At 39.2% G+C, this 22,165-nt stretch overlaps 1 protein-coding gene across 4 annotated transcripts in view; it reads left to right on the top strand.

The window, feature by feature from the left end:
- The window catches only part of Opa1 (OPA1 mitochondrial dynamin like GTPase), an 85,988-nt gene extending 77,392 nt beyond the window's left edge, over positions 1 to 8,596 (top strand). For all 4 annotated transcript variants that reach the window (XM_020181700.2, XM_020181701.2, XM_020181699.2 and 1 more), the window contains 2 exons: positions 2,766 to 2,840; positions 5,489 to 8,596. In XM_020181700.2, the coding sequence (XP_020037289.1) occupies positions 2,766 to 2,830 (65 nt within the window). In that variant the 3' untranslated portion in view covers positions 2,831 to 2,840; positions 5,489 to 8,596. The remainder of the gene's footprint in view (positions 1 to 2,765; positions 2,841 to 5,488) is intronic.
- Positions 8,597 to 22,165: the final 13,569 nt, after the last annotated feature.

Genomic DNA, 22,165 nt, shown 5'->3' with positions numbered 1-22,165 from the left:
CTACAGTGTTGAATGAAGACCAAATGAAATCACCCAAAACATAGACACTTCATAGATTTTGACTGAGAGTGAGCAAGGAATGCTTCTCAAAGATAGCCTATCTTCTTTGTCCCATACTACTCCATGCAGTGCATCATTTGGTAAATGAAGAGTAAAGAAATGATTTTCTTTAGTTAGTATTAAAATTTTACATCTGTGGCAAGTGATTTTTTTTCCTCTAAGTTCTCTTTCTTCATACTGCCCATTTGCATTACTTCCACTAACTTACTTAAGCGCCATTTGTGTCATTCTTGAGGTTACAAGGCATGATAGTACTGTGTCCTGATAGTCTAGTTGTAACGTTTTATAACTTTTTAAGGAAAATCTGACTTTTTTTATTCTGTGATTTTCATGTTAAATAGTCCTTTCATTTAGAGAAAAAAAATGCTTACCTCTTAATTTTAGGATTTGATTTTCACTTAGACCTTATAGACACCTGCCTCAGAGTGGCTCTTGGCATCTTGCTCTGAATAGTGATGCTGCTGTACCCACACCCATAGTCTATCCAGCTGAGGATGGAGGTCATCAATAGGGCAAAAGTTGGATAACTGGCCCTGCAGCTGCCCGACTGCACTCAAATCGTGTACCAAACAGAATTGGATTTTTTTCTCTTCATGTGGTACAGTGTCCCCAGTATTAATATTTCTCAGTGAAGTGGTTACAGTTGCTGCTGAGATTCTAAATTCCTCTTTGTAATTCCCCTGTGTTGTTTTATTTTAGGTAGATGATTTTTTTTTTAAGACTCATCCATTTCTAAAATTCTATCAGACAATTTAGAAAACTTTTTCTCCTACCCTCCGCCCTTTTAACAAATTCTTTAGCTGATCAACTGCAGTTACGTGAAACTCTCTATTGAAAACAATAGATTCAGCTGTTTAAAGCAACTAGATGAATTAATTTTAAACTGTTTTTGTTTTTTTTTTTTTCTGGTACTGGGGTGTTTGAACTCAAGGCTTCACATTTGCAAAGCAGATACTCTACCACTTGAGCCATACCTCCCAGCCCTGAAATAATTTTAAAACTAAGAATGTGCCTTATTTGGGGAAAGCAAGTATGTTTTACTAGTTTGACTGTTATTTAAGAAATGGAAGCCAGCCTACCAAAAAATATAGACTACACTTCTAAGTGATAGGTTGGAATTATTTTCTGTAGTTTAATCTTATATATAAGAAAGTGGTACTACTACTTTTGTGATGACTGTTACATTTTCTTGATAGTTTGATCAAAACAATACAGCCCTCCCCATAGATTTTATATTAGTCTTAATCTAATACCAAGAAAAAGGACATAAAAACATTATGCTCTTTATGTGCAACCATAGCAGACTTTGTTGCATTTCAGCAATGCTAATAAGAACTTACCAGAAGACCATTTTTATTGACGATTTACCATTCATGTTCCCTCCTGGTAAGAAGGGATACTCAACGTCTTCAAGTGCAAATTACTACTTTTAATTGTAAAACATATAAGTTTGAGTGTTAAATGAATCTTACATGATTTTCCTATGGATAGAAAGCAGAATGCTTGCCAGTTTTACTTCTAGATCAGCTTTAAGCCAGTTAGCCAACCTCAATTGATAATTTCCACTAAAATGTTAAATTGTGTTAAAAGACAAAAATACTTGTCATCATGCTATAGTATATTTCATCTCTAATAATAGATATTAAAATACTTATTTTAAAATATTTTATATTTTAAAATATCATGCTATATTTTAAAATAGGAGGAGCATCATTAAGTTGGCATTGAAGTCGTATGAATCATGATTTTCTACCTTTAATAAGAGATCAGCCTGTACTGTAAATAGTTCACATTTGTGGAAAGAATCTACATTTCAGAGAGAAATTAGAGATTTTATTTGGAAGTGTATAAACACGAAAAACTAAAAATCAAGTAAATAATGTAAATCTACATTAGTGGCTCTGGTATTTTTAAACTTCTCATTTACAGCTGGAAAAGTACTTTTTGTATGTATTTTCAAAGTGTTGTTGCCCTTCCCTTTTTATTACAAATGTTTCCCAGTTTCCTTTATCTTTTAATTTTATGGCATTTTGATATATGAATGAAAGTGTGTGTTTCACTGTGGTTATATTGGTTGGTCTTTCCTATGTAACTTCTCCCGTTACTTTTTGCTTTAAAAGTCATTTCCCAGTCTAAGGCCAGTCAAATACTGACCTGTATCTTTTCATTTTATTTTATTTTTTTACTGTGCTGGGTTGGAGGTACATTGTGGCATTTACAAAACTTCTTACAATATATCAAACATGCCAGACTTGAACTCCCTCCCTCCATCATTTTCCTATATTCCCCTCTCCCTCCATTTGAATCTGTTCTTTTAATTTTAAAAATGGTTTCATTGTTTTATATTTTCCTGTTTCAGACATTGCTAACTGTGAGTCCCTTGTAGGGCTTCAGAGAATCTTAAAGAAGATCTGTACCTATTTATACATATATCTGTATGTGCCTTTTTCTGTGTAAGAGTCCATAGCTCTTACTGGATTCCCAAAGGGGTCTGTTACACCCCCTCCTCCCCTCCTAAGAGACAATAAGCTACTCTGACCCATCTGCACATTATTTAGATCTCTGGTGGTAGGGTAAAACTAGAGCTTTGTCCCTTTTCTTCAAAAGTAAAAGAAATACACTAGGCTATTTGGTAATTACTTCCTATGATTTGCAATGCATTTGAAAAATAAATTTGCTTTTATTATCTCTTTTTATCTCCATAGAGAAAGTTAGAGAAATTCAAGAAAAACTTGATGCTTTTATTGAAGCTCTTCATCAGGAGAAATAAGTTGTATTAAGTGAGTAAAAATCCTGCTATTTGCATTGGAACTAAATACATTACTTATTTATTTTACTTTGTAGGGGGAGCAGTACTGGCATTTGAACTCAGAATCTCATACTGGCTAGACAAGCACTCTTCCCACTTGAGCCACACACCCCACCCCTTTTCTCTTTGGTTATTTTTCCATAAGGTTTTGCATTATTGTCTGAGCTGGCCTGGACCATGATCTTCCTATTTATGCCTCCCACATTACAGGGCCAGCAGGTGCATGCCACCATATGTGTCTTGTTAGTTGGGATGGCGTCTCACAAACTTTTTGCCTGGGCTGGCCTGGAACCCTGCAGTCCTCCCAATCTCTGCCTTCCAAGTAGCTGGGATTACAGGCATGAGCCACCACCCTCAGCCTACATACATAATTTATACTTTAAACTTTTCATAATAGTTCATTTTTCTTGACTTTCTCCTGTTTCTTCCTAATGATATAATATAATGGCATGAATCTCTGAAAGTATAATGTTCCTTTAAATGGCTTGATTGCCTTGTGGCTAAAGTAAAAATATTCTCTTGAACTCATATTAGACAGAACCAAGATAGACAAAGTGCCAAGATATTTTGTAATGTGCAGGTGACTCGTTTTCTGTACTAAGGAGTTGAACTGTAGTTGCCATTACTTTATTCTTCGTGTCCATAGTCAGTGAGTAATTATGTATATGTTAAATATTCAACTTTGCTTAGTTATGAATTTGAGTAATTATTCATAATTTTACTCTTTTTTGTTTATAAATGTTACAATAAGCCTTTTTCCTGTCTAAAGTCATTTATATAGTCTTAAAATTTATTACTCCTCTTAATGTGTTGATTTGTTTGATTCTATAGTCTGGCATTATAAGCATGTTCATAATAAAGTATGTATTCAGGAACTTCCCTTAGTACTTATTCAGTTGTTAATTATCACCGAAGAATGTTTATTCATAAGTCATTTGCTTTTACTGAAGAAGTTGAAAAAAGAAAATGCTATGATTAAGCCATTATCATTTATTCTAATATTTCATCCCTGAAAGAGCTTTCAGAAATGGAAACAGTAGAAATGTAAAAGGTTTCCTTCCCCAGATGGACTTAGTCCATCTCAGTAAAGGCCTTTAAGCCAATTGACCTATGCCTCTCTTCTGTGGGGGAAATATATTTGAGAAAGCAAGCTAGAAAAGGAAGCATTACTCAACCATATGTTCTTCCTAACAGTGTGCCAGCATCGAATGAGAGAGGAAGAAGTTAGAAAACTTTGGAGGAATGCTTTGCTGCTTTGTTTTGTTTATTTCTTTAAAAGACAGTTAGCATGCACATATGAATAAATGAATAAATAAAAAAATTAAAAAAAAAAAAGCCAGTTGGGTACAGTGGCTCACATCTGTAATCCCAGCTTCTCAAGAGTGGGACCTTGGGAGGATCATGGTCTATGGCCAGCCTGGGCAAAAAGTTAGTGAGACTCTGCCTCAATCAATAAGCCAGGAATGGGACATGTCTGTTCCCAACTATGTGGGAGGCTATGTGGTCTGAGGCTGGTCCCTGACAAAAACATGAGATCCTACCTGAAAAATAACTAAAGTGAAAAAGGTCTGGCAGCATGGGTACCTGCCTAGCACACTCGAGACCCTGAGTTCAAATCCCAGTGGTTAAAAAAAATAGAAAATACATAATTATCTTTAACACAAAGCCAGAAATGACTTTGGTATTTTTATAAGTGTCAGTATTTATCTACAGAATATGAAAATTTATTTTAAACTATAAAGTATTCCAATATCATTATTATGAATAGTTACTATTAGATATAAACATTTTTAATACCTTCTTGATTTGGATCTTATCTGACATTTTTGTTTACACATGTGGGCTTTGGAGGATAAAAGCCCTTGAAAGCCACAGAAATCCCATTAAAAACACAAGCTATATTTCTGGGTTTTTAATGAAATGAGAAAATCCAAAGCCAGCCAAAAATCTTACATGACAATTAGTGCCTGGGCTGTAACCTGGTCAGTATGATGTCTGGAGTCACCACTGCATCTAGGAGCATGCCTTTTGCTGCTGGCATGTCTGTCCCAGCACTCCAGGGCAGTGCTGAGAGGCAGCTGTGTGATCCTTCTGCACAGGGGGCCCAAGTATGAGAGCCTTCCAGCTTTCCCTGTCTCCTCCTGGTCTGGAGTCTATGAATTGAACTGATGATCCATTTGTAACCTACAGATCCATAAAAAAGAGTAAAAGAAACAGAGTGGTAGTCTTGCTTCATTCTGACCATTTTATAAGTTACCAAGCATCTAAAGGAGTAGTTTCTCAATTATAATTTTAACCCATGTGGTGTTCCACAGCCTGATAGTTTTGCTTCTTTAAAAATATTGTTTTAGGTTATTGTAATTCTGGTATTTGCTGAGCCATACACAGATTCTTCTTACCAATCAATTTTAATATTTTAAGCTCTTTTTCTATATGAAATGAATTTTAACATATTTTTATTCACACATCATATTTGATAAAATCATGTTGGTATTTTAAGGTAGATGATATTCTAAATTTTAATAAAACTAGCAGACTTTAAGCAATTAAATTTTTATTGAGAAATATTTCATTTGTCCTCCCCAGACCTAAATTTATCAAATGGATTTGTTTTTACAGAGTCCTACTCACAATATAACCACCTCTGTATACATCTGAAGAAAGAAAACTTCAAAGTCTTTTGTCCTGCCTCTTTTTCTTCTGCTATTTCACTTTCTGAACATACAATAAACTCATAGGGTAAAAATAATTTATGTGTGTTTCAGGCACTTAAACCCTCAGCTGCCTTTTGAATGGAACACCAGTGAAAATGGCATTAACATCCTATTTGATTGTACCAAGGTGACAAATTGGGATAATATAGCTGGTCATTAGGTTAGTCCTTGAAGATAGGAAACTAGCTCTCTGTTCCATTATCTTACTTGTGGTGGCACTTAGTGTAATTCATTACAGATGTTACTCACTGTCAGTGTCTTTTCCAACAGTATAAGGCTAATTGTTTTGGAATAACTCTAAGAGCCATCTTTTTTTTCTAAATTTTCAATTGTATATATAAAATGATGGTAGCCTACTAAGTCATCATCTGTGTCTATAATGTTCTTTATTCAGGAATTGTTTGACTGTGCTCATTCAGCTTATATTCGACACATGAAAGAAAACAGTTAAGAGAAGAGCCCCCCAGATGGGTTCATTTGTATTACAACAGCTCAGTTTAGAAATTTGCCTTGGAAACTGTCAGTACCTTCAGTTGCTATTTTTACACTGTCTGTATCCATTCAAAATGAATTCATTTTGAATATTGTGTACTTAAGTTAGGCTTTCTGTTAACAGGGTTTTTCCTGTTGACAGAGCCACTGAATTACAGAATAGGATGAAGAAGATTAAGGGTGATCAGTTGACTAATTTCATTTAGAATATCGTCAAACATTTGAACTAGGCATCAGGAAAAGGCTTTCTTTCATATGACTTCTTTTTTGTGGGGGAAGAGGAGTGGCTGGGATTGAACCCAGGATCTCACACATGTGAGGCAATTAGTCTACCCTGAGCTACTCCCTCACTGCCCCCACCCCCACTATTTTAAATAGAAATTATTTCAGCAATTACAATAGTGCTTATCATCCTCTCTGACTGAAAATTTAAAGTTAATTCATTGCAGTTCAGTTACAATAATGCCCTCCTAACATCTTCATGTGTTTCATATGGAATTGTTTTATTGATTAAAGCTCTTTAAAGCAGAGAAATATGCCATCTTTTAACTTTTTTATTCAGGCTCTATTATGCTAATAAAAATACCCCACTGCATGACAGTTTTTATTTTATACTTAATTTTATAGTTTTCTTGGAATTGTTTTCAGTAACAATTCCCTTGCTATCCCCCACTTTTTTCAAATCAATACATTTTTCATTGTGATCCCTCAACGTCTGACACTTAGTATACAAAGTTGGAGAATGTCACAAAATATTTCAGAAACTGTAGATTGCTACATAAAAGTATTTGATTCAAACTGTTAGATCAGAAAAGTACATCTGGTTCTCAGCAGCCAGTAGCAGAGTACTTTGTTACTTGATAGGTGATAGGTCAGGACAGTGGTGAACAGAAAGGGCATACAGCTCTGTGTCCCACACAAAGATGAAGAGCTGGCCTCACTGGGTAAGCCCATTAAACAATGGTAGGTAAGCCCACACAGGGAAGCAGTCATTACGCAAGGTCAGGAATATTTTTACAGTTGTTAAACAACCATCATAACTGTTTCTAAAGAAAAAAAAAAGAAATAGGACTATATTTGTTTCTGTGAACTATGGATAGAAAAACTCCCTTAGCTGTATTTCTGCATATTTCTCCCAAGCAAAAGGTTGATGTTAAGGAGTACTTTTATCAATCCTTTTGTATAAATTTTTTAAGTGTGTAGGGGGAGAACCATTATTCTTTGAGGCCAGTGTTGTCCCTTAATAAGAAAGTAGATGATAAGATATATTGTTAAAAATCCCTTGTGAGTTCTGCTACTCTCCCCAACCCCTCGCTCATACAGCTTCTTTCATGGTCCTTTTTTTTTTTTTTTTTTTCTTAAAGCTAATCTCTTACTAAGCATGCTTTTTTATTCCTTGAAAGGTAGGTATTTATTAAATGCAGATGTTAGGGAAAGAAAAAAATAAAATTCAGCCTCAACAGTAAAACTTGTGTGTTGTGTCTGTAGTTCAAAAACTACAAATGATTCAAATTTAAAAAGTAACTTCAGATACTCAGTATACAGCAGTTAAAGTCTAACCTGACAAGGAATCATTTGTTTTTCATGTCAGAATTTGCAAAGAATGGAGTGAGCAAACCTCTGTATAAGGCTGAATAATGTTAAATTGATGATACCCAAAATTAATTGGTCAAAATATTAATTTTAAAAATTATTACATATAGACAATGCATAAATACGAATAAGGATTGTAGCTACTGCTGCTTCACAGTTGAACTGGTGAGCTGTAGTTACTAGAGGAACAGGCGGCCCTTCTAGGGGTTTCAATATATTGGCTCCTCTTTGTACTATCCCCATTTTCCAGGCTTTATTCCAATTTGCTTCCCACAAATTCTGTAGTGACTGAATGCAAACAAATAGTGTGAAAATGTATAGTAAACATTGCAGAGAACAGTATCACTCTTCCTAACCTTACAATTTGGGAGTTCTACATGTGAGATTCAGAGTGAAGTAGCCAGGTTTATGGTGCAGGCCTGTAATACCAGTACTGGGGAGGCAGAGGCAGAAGAACAAGTGAATTTGAGGCCATCTTGGGCTATATATTGACACCTTGTCTCTAAAAAATTTTTAAAAATTTACAAAAAAGTTTCAAAGTGTAAGTTTAAAAGATAAATTCCTTAACTACTTAATAATTTTGTATTTATTTTAGATGTATTTATCTGAGAAAAAGAAACATGTTATTTTCTCTTTCCAATAAATGGGATCATAGTAATCCTTATCACAGTAATCTGGTGTATATGTTCAGATACTTTGACAGTATGAAGATGTGCTTTAAAAAACATGCTTACCTTTTGAATGATCATGGCTATGTGATGTTTAAATATTTTAAATTTACTTTGTTTTCACTTGTGCACTGTGAATGAACTTTGTATTATTTTTTAAGCCGCATACTAAATGTAAATGTACCGCAACTTATATCTTGCCTGGGCTTGATCTAAGGTCATTTATGGAGATGAGTAATTAAAAGGTACTTAAGTCATAACTCTAATATTGAAGAGCATCTTTTAAATTTTCTTTGTTTCAATGAAGGACAGAAAGAAACCTGTGTACCTTGGGTCATTATATGACCCTGTATTATATTATAACCAAATTTATGGTCTAACAAACTCTTAATTTGGCTGTGCTCTGAATGCTTGAATTTCACACACTTGGATTTCACAGTTGTAATCCTTGTTCAACTCATGCATTTTTTTTCTGCCTTGATAGTTGTCAAAACATCTTGATATTTTCTTAGGTAAAATATATAAAAAATATTTTCTATTTGTATTTTGCTGCCGTGGCCATCATTCATCAATGATGCTACAGGATCAGTCATATTATCAGGCTTGTTAAGAAGTTAAGTCTGAGACCTGGGAGGAGGCATGGTAAAGATCACTTAATTCCACATGATTAAAAACTCCCCATTACTCATATTTCATTCCTTCCAGAACTTTGCTCATAAATGCTTATTAGGTGTATAAAGTAAGATAGAGTGTAGGGATGCCTTTTCCAGGATTCACATACTTTGATGAAGTCACAACTGGGAGATTCAGCATCACGATTGCTTTTGTAGGTAGCACATAATAACTGTTGAAAGAGGATGTTTCAGTCATATTGTCATGTGTTACCTTATCAGTGTTAGCAGACCAGTTTTAGAGTGAAGCCCAGAAAGTGGTTGTAGTTTAATTAAGTTTTCACCCTTTATACAATTCAAGTTCAAAATCTTTGTGTATCAAAAAAAGTGAGGAATTTCATTACTGAAGATTTAAGAGGGCAATTTATGTTTTCTTCTAACATGTTGAACTGAATAATTTAGTTATTATGTACTTATAATCATTTGTATTATTTAATTACATCACAAAATGTACTTTAAAATAATTACATACCCGATTTGCAGTAACTAATATGGTCATATGTCCTACAGCAAGTAGACTAAGTTGATAAATATAAAGAACTCAAGAACGAGAAAAGTACTACAAAACTCACCAGAGGTTAAAAGGTAGGAGAGTATCATGACCTTTTTTGGGGGGAGCGAGGGAGGGTTTGCTAGGCCCTCCCTCCTGGCAAGGCACCAAGTTCAAACCCTAGTACCACAAAAAAAAAAAAAAATTGTAAGACTGGGCACAATGGATTAAGCCTCTAATCCCAGCTACTTAGGAGACAGAGACTGGGAGAATCACAGTTCAAGTCCACCCCTGGCAAAAAGTTAACAAGACCCTATCCAAATCAATAAGCCAGGTGTGGTGACATGCTTCTGTCATCCTGGGTATGCAACAGGCCGCTATAGGGAGGAGGATCACAGTCCAAGCTCACCCTGATAAGACTGCAAGACCATATCAGAAAAATAAGCAGAACAGGGCTGGGGGTATGGCTCAAGTGATAGAGCACCTGCCTAACAAACACAAGATTATGAACTCAAACCCCAGTATTGTCAAAAAAACAGAACAAAACAAAATTTATTTGTCTAGAGGACTTAAGTTGAAAATGCCCAACTTTGCCATGATGTGCCAGGTGCTATACAGCTAAACCCCTTGCATTGCCAAATATTACAGCACTCTCTACAGTCAATTTATTTATAGTAAAAACCAGAAATCACTTTATCAGTGCCTCACAACACACAGCACACACCCAGTGATGAACCTGCCTCCACACTACCATGAGGAACACTTAATGGCAACAAGAGCTGTCTGATGTGTTGGAAGGAAGGACACAGATGTCTATCCTCGCAAAGACCTTCTGTAAAGGTCTGAGCTGGACTCAGACCACTACAAAGAAGGGTACCATAACTGGCCCTTAGCACCGCAAGAACCACCTAGAAATTCCCCTGAAGCCTTTTTAACAGTCAGTATTCTATCTTGCCAGAAGATTGGGTTTCCAATTTTGGAGAAATTGAATCTAGAGCACAAAAAAATATATATATATGGCTTATGTTTTGCAGCTTTTATTACAGGCATTATTATCTCCATTTTATTATAAGTGAAGAAATAACATGGGTTCAGGACAGCTGTCATTAACTTCCACAAGGTCATTCTAAGTAGCAAAGCTGAAATTTGAAAATAAATTTTATTGCAAACGTATATACTTTCCAAAATAGGCTCCCTCTCAAAAATACTTGTAGGAAAGTGAATGTATTAGGAACATATTGCAGCACATAATATGCCTAAAAAGTACAAAATGAGCTAATTATTTCATAACAGAAGTGGCCCCCAAGAGTTTTCTCTGACTAATGTGAGGCTATTGCTGCCCTACAAGAATGGAACTCTGAGCTTCCCTGTGAGGCCTGAGTGGACAAGATTCAGGTTCTAATTTCACATAGGCCTGAGGCCTTCCTTAAATCTTAGGAGTAAAAATGAGTGACTTGCATTTTCTTCTCAACATACAGAATTACTTTTTACCCCAGTTTTTAAAAACGATTGTTTTGTTTTTCCAAAGTACTCTGGGCTGTCTTTTTGTTTCTAAGAAATTTAACACTTGAAAGATAAAGTTTTAGCAGAAGCATTTACAGTTTCAACTAATTTATTTCCAGAAATCTCATACACATTTTCTTTAATTTTCTTGCCTTGAGATGCATCTAGTCTCCCAAGACTATTAGAATAGGAATAGCTACTTTCCTGCCAGATTCTTAAGAGTTTATCTTTTCGGAGTGCTTAATGGAACATCTCTGCCATTGGCTGCCTCTACAGTTTCAGAGGCTCTCAGCACAAACACAAAGCCACTTTCATTTTCATCTGTTCAGATTCCTCTTTCCAAACAGCTGACACATTGATGCTCTTGCTAATTACACTAATTACTATGGTCATAGCTGAATCAAGATTGTGGAGTGTTTTATTCATGTCAAAAGTACTGTGTTTTGTTATCCTATCACTGGAGTGGGCATTTGGACCAGGATGTTCTCCGCATTGGGTGCCCCTTTGGTGCAACTGGCCAGCTGTGTACTCTATGATTGGCTGGGCTTTTGATGTGCAGATACCTACAAGTTGGTCACAAACTTGCGTACAATGAGCCTATTCTGGTTCATGTGAAAATCAACATCCTTTTTTGTGTTATCTGGTGACAGGATGCTACAATACTATTAGCATTTGCAAAGAATGTGCTCTGTCCAAGGGTGTAACCACAGATCGTGTGCTGCTCAGTTTGTGTTTCTCTATTATGCGAGAGACACAAAGAAGCTGAAGGCTGGCAAAGGCCTGTCAAATCCTGTAATGTAGCGCTCGACCCCCAAACTCCACTTGGCCTCCAAGCAGCTCTTGTTCTCTCTCCCACCCCTTTCTCTGAATGTGCTCTGAGGTAGGTAAATGAATTCAGCGGCCTGGTAGGCGGGGGATTCCTTTCTGACCTCATTCCTGTACCATTTGTTTGCAGGCTTGTAGGGGGAGAGGAGGACATTTTGGAATCCTTTGTATCAAATCATTTTCTTGCAGGTTGGGGAGTTAATGGTACCTTTGTCTGAGGCCAGCCAAGCAGAAAGCCTCCACGGAGGAGGCGTGGCATGCTCAACCTCCCTAAAACCACAAGATGAAAATATGGAAATGGGGAACTTTCTAGAGCAGATGGGTATGCTGGATGTCTGTATGTTCAGCATCTGCTACTAGGAAACTTAAATCTTCCCTTGTATTTCAGCATAGAGTACTTGGATCATTTTAAAGATATCTCCCTCTTTTTGCATCATCATGACTTTTATACTGATGCCTGTAGTTTGGATAATCTTTTGTGCAGCCAGTTATTTACATATTGTGAGTCTTTTACTACCTGGTTAACTGTGTAGAGTGTGGTGTAACCAAAAGAGGTAAGCTTTTTGTTTTGTTTTTTTTAACCCTCAAATTTTCTTTGTTTACCTAGGAAATGAACTACAGCTTTAGAACCGCAGAACAACTGGGTTAGAACTAGAAACTCTCTGTCTCCTGATTCCCAGTCAAGTTCTGTTCTTTCCCCTGAAGATTAAGGTCCAGGGACTCCTCAGCCAGGCCTTTTGTGAGAGAAGGCAGGGATGTGCATACTCATGTGAAATCTCCCTATTTTTAAGTGCTTGCAGCTAATTTTTAAAATCTAAACATTTATGTGAGGCAAAAAGACATGTCTACCCAACATGCTACCTGCCCGTTAGTCACTATATGAAACCTGATTTAAGCTACAGCCCTTATCTCTGGCTTCTGTGGATTTGGGTGACAGTGCTACCAAAGCTTTCTGAAAATAACCTGACTTCTGCTCATGCTTTGAGATGCAGTTGTACTTATTATAAGACTGCTCTAGAAGGACATTCTTACCAAATGCCTGCTGTATTCCAGGTATTTTCAATGTGTTCTTTACTTATTCTTACAACTTCCCATGATAGGCATGTGTCACCATTTGCCAGCAGGTAACTCTTGCTCAGGTTGTCTGACGTCCCCCACCTGGCTAATTGACAAGGCCTTTATAGGAGCTCATGTAGGTGTGTCAGTAGAGCCTAGAAAAAGCAGACACTGAATGGTCTGCACCTGTACTAATAACTCCTTTCCCTTGCCTGTCCTACTCTCCTGAGGTAGCAGGTAGTGTGAGCTCTGCACTATCTTTCCTTTCATTCACAGCCAAGCTCCTGGGAAGGGAAGTCATGCCTTACTGCTTTTGCACATCACCCCAGACTGGCATTTGCCTTTACCACTTGGCCTCCCTTCCCATAACCTCACCACCACCAATGCCACCACTTTGCCAACTGCCCCTCACCAAGACCATGTTGCTAATTCCCCCAAACACTTATTTTGCTTGATCCCTGAAGGTCCTGTACAACTTGGTGATATCCTTTCTTTCTCTCTCTCTAACATTTAGTAATTTGTGACACATTTTCTCTTGGTTTCTGCACTGCCACCTTCTGGTTTTCCTTCTAATACCAAAATGACTGCTGATTTGAGGACTATTGGGAGACCTCCCTGTGCTGGTCTCCACTCAGCCTCTGCTTTGCCCAGCCACACATCCTCCCTGCAGCCAACTCCTTGGTCATTCCCAACTCTAGCTCATCCTCTCATCTCTGAGTTTGAAACCCCTATCTCCAGCTGTCTGCCTGCACATCCACAGGTTTGCACTTAGCCTGTGCAAAGTGCTGTCAGTCCCTTCTCCATCAAACCTGTCCCTGCTCCAGATCTCACTGCTTTAGTGGCAGGGACAGGACAGAAACCCATTCAAACAATTAACCCAAACCAATTGCCAGTTTCTATAGAGCTTCACCCCCCACATCCGCAGCACACACCTTTGGTTTTTTGAGACAAGGTCTCACTCTATAGCCCAGGCTGGCCTCAAGCACACAGTACTCCAGCCTCAGCCTATCAAGTGCTGGGATTACAGGCATGTACCACCATGCCCAGTTCAATTTTTGTAGTTTTTTTACCTTATTATGGTTTGTACCCATCCACTCCTTCCCAGCCTGCTGTCTCCTCACAGATTGGATGACCTACATGGGTCACTCCATTATTGGCATGGGCCCTCGTTTTCATCTCTCTCATGCATCCTCAGTCCTCATGACAGAACAAAGTATCTAAGATGTAAACGTGATTATTTGATTAAAATCTGTCTCCAGGTGGCTTTTTTTCCCATTGATAAGATTGGTTTCACTAAAGGTCTTTGTAATGCTGACATTTGTGAACGCCTCAATTCTGTTTTTATATGAAACTGTCTTTTACAAACAAAACTACCTTTAATTGGCCATTACTAGCTTTCATAATTATATGTCATTTAGTCTTTAAAACATATCAACAAGGTGGATAACACAGTCATGATGAAATGAATAGAATTCATTTAACTTACCATTTTATGTTAAATCTTAGAGAGGTTGGTTCTGTTACTAAATTTCTGAAATAGTTTCAACTGCAGCACAAGATCCATTTCCGACTCCCTTAGCTATCAACTATACTCAAAATATAAAGGTTTGGAGAAGAAAATTGTTTCTTTTTTCTTCTGTCCATGAACTGCTCTTTTGGATGCCAACTCTCCTGTGCACCCACAGTGAGTAAGTGTGGCCGGTGGAGCCCTGCTGCCCTATAAGGGCAACATGATTTTTGTAATAATATTTATTTGCCCTTGCACAGTATCGACATTCAAGGCTATGGTGCCAACCTGCCGCCACTTTCACCACCAGGTACTCAAAAAAAAAAGACTTGACAAATTGAGAAAGTCACAAAAAAACACTTTGCATACATAGTATACTGGAGACCTTGAGGAAAAAACCTGTATGATTGTTTGATTTGTGACCAAAATACCATTTTCTTCAAGGGATACTATTTTGCTTACAAGCTATGGTTATCCAAGCATAGTCATTTAGCAGACAGATTTTCACAAAATGAGCAGAGTGAGCCTGCCACCTCAAGGAAAAGAATTCTCTTGTTGCCAATGGTAAAGTATATATTTCGGCAAACATGAGAATTTTGAGAAAATTTATCTGCCGCCATGAACTGAGCAGCTTCTCAGTATGTTTCTGATGAGATGGACGATGGTAGGAACAAATGTGGTTATTTTTGTTTATTGTAGAATGTAATGTGTCAATAGTTGGAAGAGCTGCATACCCTATTTTCCGAATGACTCATGATGATGGTACCAGCTCAAATATAGGTAAAGATCACTGCAAAGTGAGAGGGAGGTGAGCCAATGGATTTTAAATCACAGGATTTGAGAAGTTCATTTGTATGGTTCACTGCAGGTAACCTTTGTCAAGTGTTGGTGAAGTATATCAGAAAATTCACAATTGCATGCTATCAAATTCTTCCCTTTCTCATTAAGTAGCTACGTGAGACCAAGCTTTCTTCATATATTTCAACTACCACAACATATCACAATAGATTGAATATAAAAGCAGATATGAGAATCCAGTTGCCTTCTATCAAGCCAGGTATTAAAGAGAACTGCAGAAATGAAGAACAATGCTGTTCTTACCACTACATCTGTTTGTTTTTCTTAAGCATTATTTATCTTAGCATATAATTATTTTTAAATAATGAGTAAATATTTTAATTTTTTCCATTTTAATTTCTAATATAATTAGTATCAATAGATATAATCAACATAAATTCTTGGGGTGTGTAGTATCTGATCCTACAGATAAGTTTCATAGTACAAAGCAGTGATTTGTTTAAAATAGACTCTTTGTTTAAAATATCTGAAGAACTGCACTCCCCAGAAGAACCACCTCTTGGTCTCTTAATCTGAAATCAGAACATATTTTACATAAATGGCAATTGCCAGAAGGCAGAAGAGTCAATGTCAAGTGATTCTGGCGGGGGCTGTCTGTGTGTTCAGATCATTGATACCTTAAGGACACCATTGGCATCCTTGTCATGACATCCATGGGACAGTCACCAGATGATATCTCATGGGACTCAGCACTGCATTCCACACTGTTGACTACCCCCTCTTTAAATACTTGGTGCCTCTTGGCTTCCATTACACCCATAGTTCTGATTTTTCCCCCTACCTTTCTAGTTTATCTCTTGCCAGTTCTTCTTCTGCTACTCGACCATGAAGTGTTACAATTCCTCAGAATTCTGTCCTGGTCCTCTACCAATCTGTATGCTCTCTCTAGATTTCATCTACTCCCCAGATTTCACACAGTTATCACCAGTGATTCCTGGTGCCTATTCAGCATTGTCACTTGCATTTCTCAAAGGTATTTCATAGCTAACCTCATCATCCTCCCCAACCTGCATTCACTCCACCTTGCTCCCTTTCGTTAAGTATAATATTTACATTTTTGTTCAGGTCAAAAATCAGGAATCATCTTTGAGTCTTCCCTCCCTCAATATCCACATTAAGTTATCCATCAAAGTCTATCACTTAGATGCCTGAGCATCTCTGAAATCCACACATGCCTGTCACCATCCTGGCCCTTGCCATGAGCTCCTGCGGAGGTGTTTAACTCATTTCCTGTCTTGCTTCCCTCCAGCCTGCCCTCTGTACTACAGCCAGATGATTTTTTTAAAGTAGATATATATATATATATATATAATTTTTCTACTTAAAACCATTCTTGAAATTATGTTGTTTGCAGATAAATGGATAGAACTGGGTAACATGTTAAGCAAAGTAAGCTTAAAAACTCAAAGGTCGCATGTTTTCTCTCATGCAGAAGCTGGACCTGTAAGTTAAATATATGTATAGATACATATATGATTATATATATACAAAATATATATGTCAAATATATAATCATATGTATCATGTATATATGATCATATATATACAAAATATATATAGTGAGAACAAAATTAGTGCTTCTGTCTGAGGGGACTACAGGAGGCAGGAGAGGGAAAGAAAATGTTAGAGAATGAAAAATATTGAAACAGCCCATCTATATATGAATATAATATAATGTACTGTACCATGAGCTGTTGAATATTAGGGGAGTATGGTGATAGAGCAAGTAGCGGGAGTTAATTTGATTAAAGCACAAAAATATCCAGGCCTGAAGCACCAAAGCAAACCCCTCCCTGGACCATCAACATACACTTGAAAAAAGAAAAATGAAGGGCAGGAGGATAAAATCTTTTCTGGGAGTGGGTACCCGTGGGAGGGCGTGGGCATAAGAAAAGAGTGAGTGAGGGTGAATATGGTTGTGCATTATATGTGAAAATAGAAGAATGAAACCTGTTGAAATTATTTTGGGAAGGGGAGAGGGGAGAAGACAGAACAATGGGGCAGGGGGTAAATCTAAGATATATTGTAAGCACATATGTAAATATCAGTGTATTCTGTATAACTATTATATGCTAATAAAAATTTTTAATTAAAAAAATTCTTCTGATTGTCCTTATGATAAGGTTTAAAATCATCAGTGAGGTATTTGAGGGCTCAGGAGGCCTCTGCCTCCTCCAGCCTCTTTTCTCCCTTGCCTCAGTCACATGAATTTTCACAACAAGCTTTCTGCCACCCTGAGTGTTTGCACATTATCTTCTCAACCCCCTATGCGCCCAGCTGTGTGCTACTCACCCTCAAGTTCGGCTTCAGTATTGCCTCCACTGGAGCACTGCTCTAATAGACCCTGACTCCACTCCTTGATTTGCCCCTGTAGCACCCTAAACTCTGTCTTCCTAGAACATGTCACATGTCTCATTACTTTTTCAGTGTCCCTCTTCCCCATTTGGATGGTAGATTCTGAAAAAATCAAAGACTCCATCTGATTTCCCCACAACACAGTGCCTGACATAATAAATTATTATGGGATTGAATGAATGGCTTCATCAGAAGCAATAAAGGATTTTAGAGACAAACCACTACTCAAATACATGGCAAAATGAATCCCTGAAGGAGAATGTGGCAAAGCCAACTTGGGATAAGCAGTGATCTCTGAACCAATGAATGACAGTTCTCTTGATTCCTAGTAAGTTTCTTCCCAGGACGGTGTGTCCGATCCTGTGGGTCCTGCAAGCAGACCGATTGTGTTAAAATCCTGGCGCAGCTACTCCTAGCTGTGCAATATCATGAATTTAAGTCTGGGTTTCCTTTTTTGTAAGGTCTTTTAGAAAAAAAAAGGGGGGGGGGTGGTTATTTCAGGGTGTTTTTAAGTCAAAGCAAGATGATATATAACTTTCAAAGCATCTAGCCCAGAAGTGTTCAGAAGCATTCATTATTATTATGATACTGTGTAAGTCTAAATCAAGATCCAATCAAGTTGTTTTCAAACCAAAGATGAGAATGGCATCAGAAATAATGATGAAATCAATACTTTCCCCTCCTGCTGTGCAAATTACTTTCAGGCAATGTTTCCTTCACTTTGTTGAGTAAAGGTGTCACCCTGACCTTTAAGTGACCTGCTTCCCAGAGCCAGTGCAGATCAGGCCCAGGCGCTGCCCAGGCCAAGCTCTGTTCCATCACTTCTCAGTGCTCCATCTGTGCTCTGGCTGAGTGTCCAGGACCTGGCCTCAGGAGTGAACAGAGCCACTCGCAGCCTGTCCCTTGCATCAACCCCAGAAGGTGCTATCTATGTGGTGCTAACTCAGCAGCTACATTTATGGATTCTGAAGACAGCTCGGCCACCATACAGGTCCATTTTTCTTGAGAATATGTAGAGAATCCTGTTTCAGACCATTTTAGCAAAGCTCAAAGAAACCTGTGTCTTTAGTGCCAGGATGTTAGGGGTGACGCTTTTAATGAAGTACACACTATTTTTGGTGGAGAACTCCCAGTTGAGAGAGGCGTGTCAGACTTCAGTCTGAAGAGAAACATCTGAGCTAATGGTGTGTTCTTACTGTCTATTGACCATTGTTCTTTCTTTATTTGGCTGCTAGGAAGCCAGAAACTAAATTGTCAGCATATCCTTGTTTTCACGTGGAACCTCACATTTATGTGTCTCATCTATGTTATTCAGTTTTTCCCTGACTTGACTTCATATTGCTACCTTTCTATTTAACTTGGATTTCTTCATCAGAATTTTTGTGGGTACTTCTAAAAGCTCCCTTGAAGTCTCTTGTCACCTGAGGTAACATCATAAACATCTGTAACTATCCAGTTTGTACTCTGTGTTCTTAAGCCAACTGCTCTGTAAGAAGCAGGCTGCATGTCTGTAACTCCTCTGTTATTATTTCCTTTAATTAATCTATAAAATAGAACATGGATTAGTGATGGAGTGTCAAGGCAATACCTGATGAAAACATGGTTCTCTGTCCAGTCAATGCCAAGGGCTGAAAAGCCATCAGCCCTTTTCTGTGGAGCCCAGATGCAGAGTGAAGGTGAAGCTGCTGAGTAGGAAGAGGTGGCAAGGCCGCCAGGACACTGGCTTCTCTAATGAAAGGCCCTTCTTTCTCAGGGATTATAAGAATATTCATGACCCTTGAAATCAGCAGGTGAGGCTCAGCCCTCCCTACTCATCCTTTGGGCAAACAGTCCAGAAAGATGAGGTTGCCAGGATAAGAAAGGAACAGTGGGAGTGGGGAGTTTTCTCTGCTTCCCTTGGCCCCCAACCCCCTTTTCTTCTCTGAGGAGGGCGGGGCGGGGGGGGCACTTGTCCTGAGGTGAATCAAGGACTAGTGTCTTTCATTTCTAAAGAGTAGGCAGTGAGGCTGAGGCAGAAGTCCCGTGACAGGACTTGAGACACAAAATGGTATCTTAGCATCGAAGCTCCCCTTTGACAAGAAGAAGAAAAGCCCTTTTCTTCACAGCCCGGATTAGGCAGGAGGGAATTCTCCGGAACATGTGTGCATTGTTTTGTGGAGGGCAGCCAGGCTGGCCTGGGGCTTGCCTCCCAAAGTCAGCCCAAGGAAGCTTGTCCTCGTGTAATTAAAAGGGAAGGGAAACAGCAGGGAGTCTTGTTCCGCTGCTGCCCACCAAAGTGGGGTCCCTGGGGGACTGGGTGGCCCAGGAAATTGGCTAAATTAATGGTTATGGGAAGCCTTATTGAACGTGTGCCCTGGAGGCAGAATGGGCAGCCCAGGAAGGCTCATCAGAGCTCTTCTGAGAAAGGGGCGCAAAAAGAAGCCCTCTCAGGCCAGGGGTGTCATGGCTTCTTGACACCTGACTGAGCAGCTGGCTGACCTGGGGACACAGCACCTGCAGTGAGGGCTCAGTCCCTCACCCAAAGCAGAGCCTCGAGGCAGTGTGTCCAAGTCCCCGTTTGTCCAGCTGATGTAGGCTGACTTCTCACTTTCTCTAGCTGACAGTGAGGTCTGAGCCAGGAGGTCACAGGTCATGGCCGAGTGTGAGGATACTGGAGTTTATAAAGGGGGAGCAGCCACTTTCCTTGGCAACAGAATTTGTGAAAAGCAATCTCTTAGATTTGCTAGTGGGATAGTGTCTCACTCAAAAATTATGGGGAGAAGTAAAACCGTGAACCAGAGGCTGACAGGTTTGGCATTTGTGAAAAAAGACGTTTCTTTTTCACATGAAAAAGAAAATTTCGTTATGCAAGAAAGCTTTCTTGCTATCTTCCCAATCGTGCAGGCTGCACTACTGAGGGCTGTAGGCCACCTTAGGTAGCAGTCTGGAAGTTTGTGACTCCTGTGTATAACCCAGGAACATGAGAAGGGGAATAATGACAACAGCCCTAAAGTCAGGCAGCTGGAGTTGGTTTTCTGTGACTTCTAAGGCCACACACTCCCCAAAGGCCACCGTGGATGAGCAGGCAGGCCTGGGCACTCAGGTTTCTCTGGCAAGTGATGAATCTAAATCAATATTGCAAAGTAAATGTGGCTTCTCTAGTTCTGCAAATATTGGACCAAAGACTTGAGCGAGGCGGTGCTGTTGACAGTTACAAGATGGTGGCATTGTTGTCTTTGTTACCATGAAGTGCAGCTTGCCAGACCCTGGCCTAACACCCTGTGTACACAGAGGGTACAGTGTGCGAGAAGGCCATGTGTTTGCTCTGCCAATACACACCAGCAGCCTGCCCTCAAACATTCCGCCTGCCGAGGTTACAGCAGGGTCAGTTGAAATGCATTTGCCAAGGGCTGCCAAACAGTGGCCAAACCACAAGCTGCTGTTCTTCTTTTTGATTCATTTTTTTTAAAGAAGAAATCTTTGCTGTGTGCCAGTGGTTCACACCTGTAATCTGAGCTACTCAGGAGGCAGAGAACTGGAGGATCACAGTTCCAAGCCAGCCCCAAACAAATCGTTTGTGAGACCCTATCTCAAAAAAACCCATCACAAAAATGGGCTGGTGGAGTGGCTCAAGGTAGAGGCCTTGAGTTCAAACCCCACTACTGCAAAAAAGAAAGAAAGGAGGAAGGAAGGGAGGGAGGAAGGGAAAAGAAAGAAAGAAAAATCTTTCTCTTGAAGTTTAATGTACGCATGTCATCTATCCAGCATGATAAATTTTCACAAACTGCCAGGCCCTGGTGACCAGTCCAGTACCTAAGCGTTTGCAGCAGCCCAGGGTCCACATTATCTCCAGCATGGGCTATCGCTGGTCAGACTACTAACAGACTGGGCTGGCCTATTTTAAGCCCTAGGATTTTGAAACTTTACCTTGGAATTTGAAGTCACCACAATCTACAATGGTGTTTATCTAGCAGGGCACGGGTACAACCCAGCCAGGCACACACTGGTTTTGGCTCTGCCTCTAATGGGAGCTTTGGCAGCAAGGCTTGACTCCATTAAAAGATAGAACTGGTATTCATGTGTCTTGGGCCCTTCCGGTAGCAGCGTATGGTCTCTGAATCCACTATCCAGTCAGATAGGCCTGACCACAGGAGCACTGTCTATGAGTCTGTTTCAACACACAGCCTCAGGGGCGTCCTCCCAGGGGATGGACTGCCACCATTCTCACCATGCCTCACCTGCCTCCTTCCTCTATCCCATCCCTGGAAAATGTGAGAAGACACATCAGTGCATGGTTCCCTCCGTATCCCCGGAAGGTGGGACTTGCATGAGGCCTGAGCCCAGCCCCTCCTGTCTTAAAGCATCCCATGCAGATTTACAGCAGGAGGCTGGTGAGTGTCCCTCTGAACATGCTGTGTTGCCTCATCTACCACTCTAGGGCACCAATACCTTTTCTGCATGTGTTCGTGTTGGAGAAGAACAGCTGACAACAAGCATGTGGAACTGGTGGTTCAACTTTCTCACTCACAGCAGGGAAACTGAGGCCACAAAGGGGAGAGAAGTTGCTTGAGGCTTTGCAGAGTGT

The sequence above is a fragment of the Castor canadensis genome, chromosome 5 (assembly GCF_047511655.1).
Source record: "Castor canadensis chromosome 5, mCasCan1.hap1v2, whole genome shotgun sequence".
Taxonomy (NCBI): domain Eukaryota; kingdom Metazoa; phylum Chordata; class Mammalia; order Rodentia; family Castoridae; genus Castor; species Castor canadensis.
This window is presented reverse-complemented; position numbering and strand designations above follow the sequence as displayed.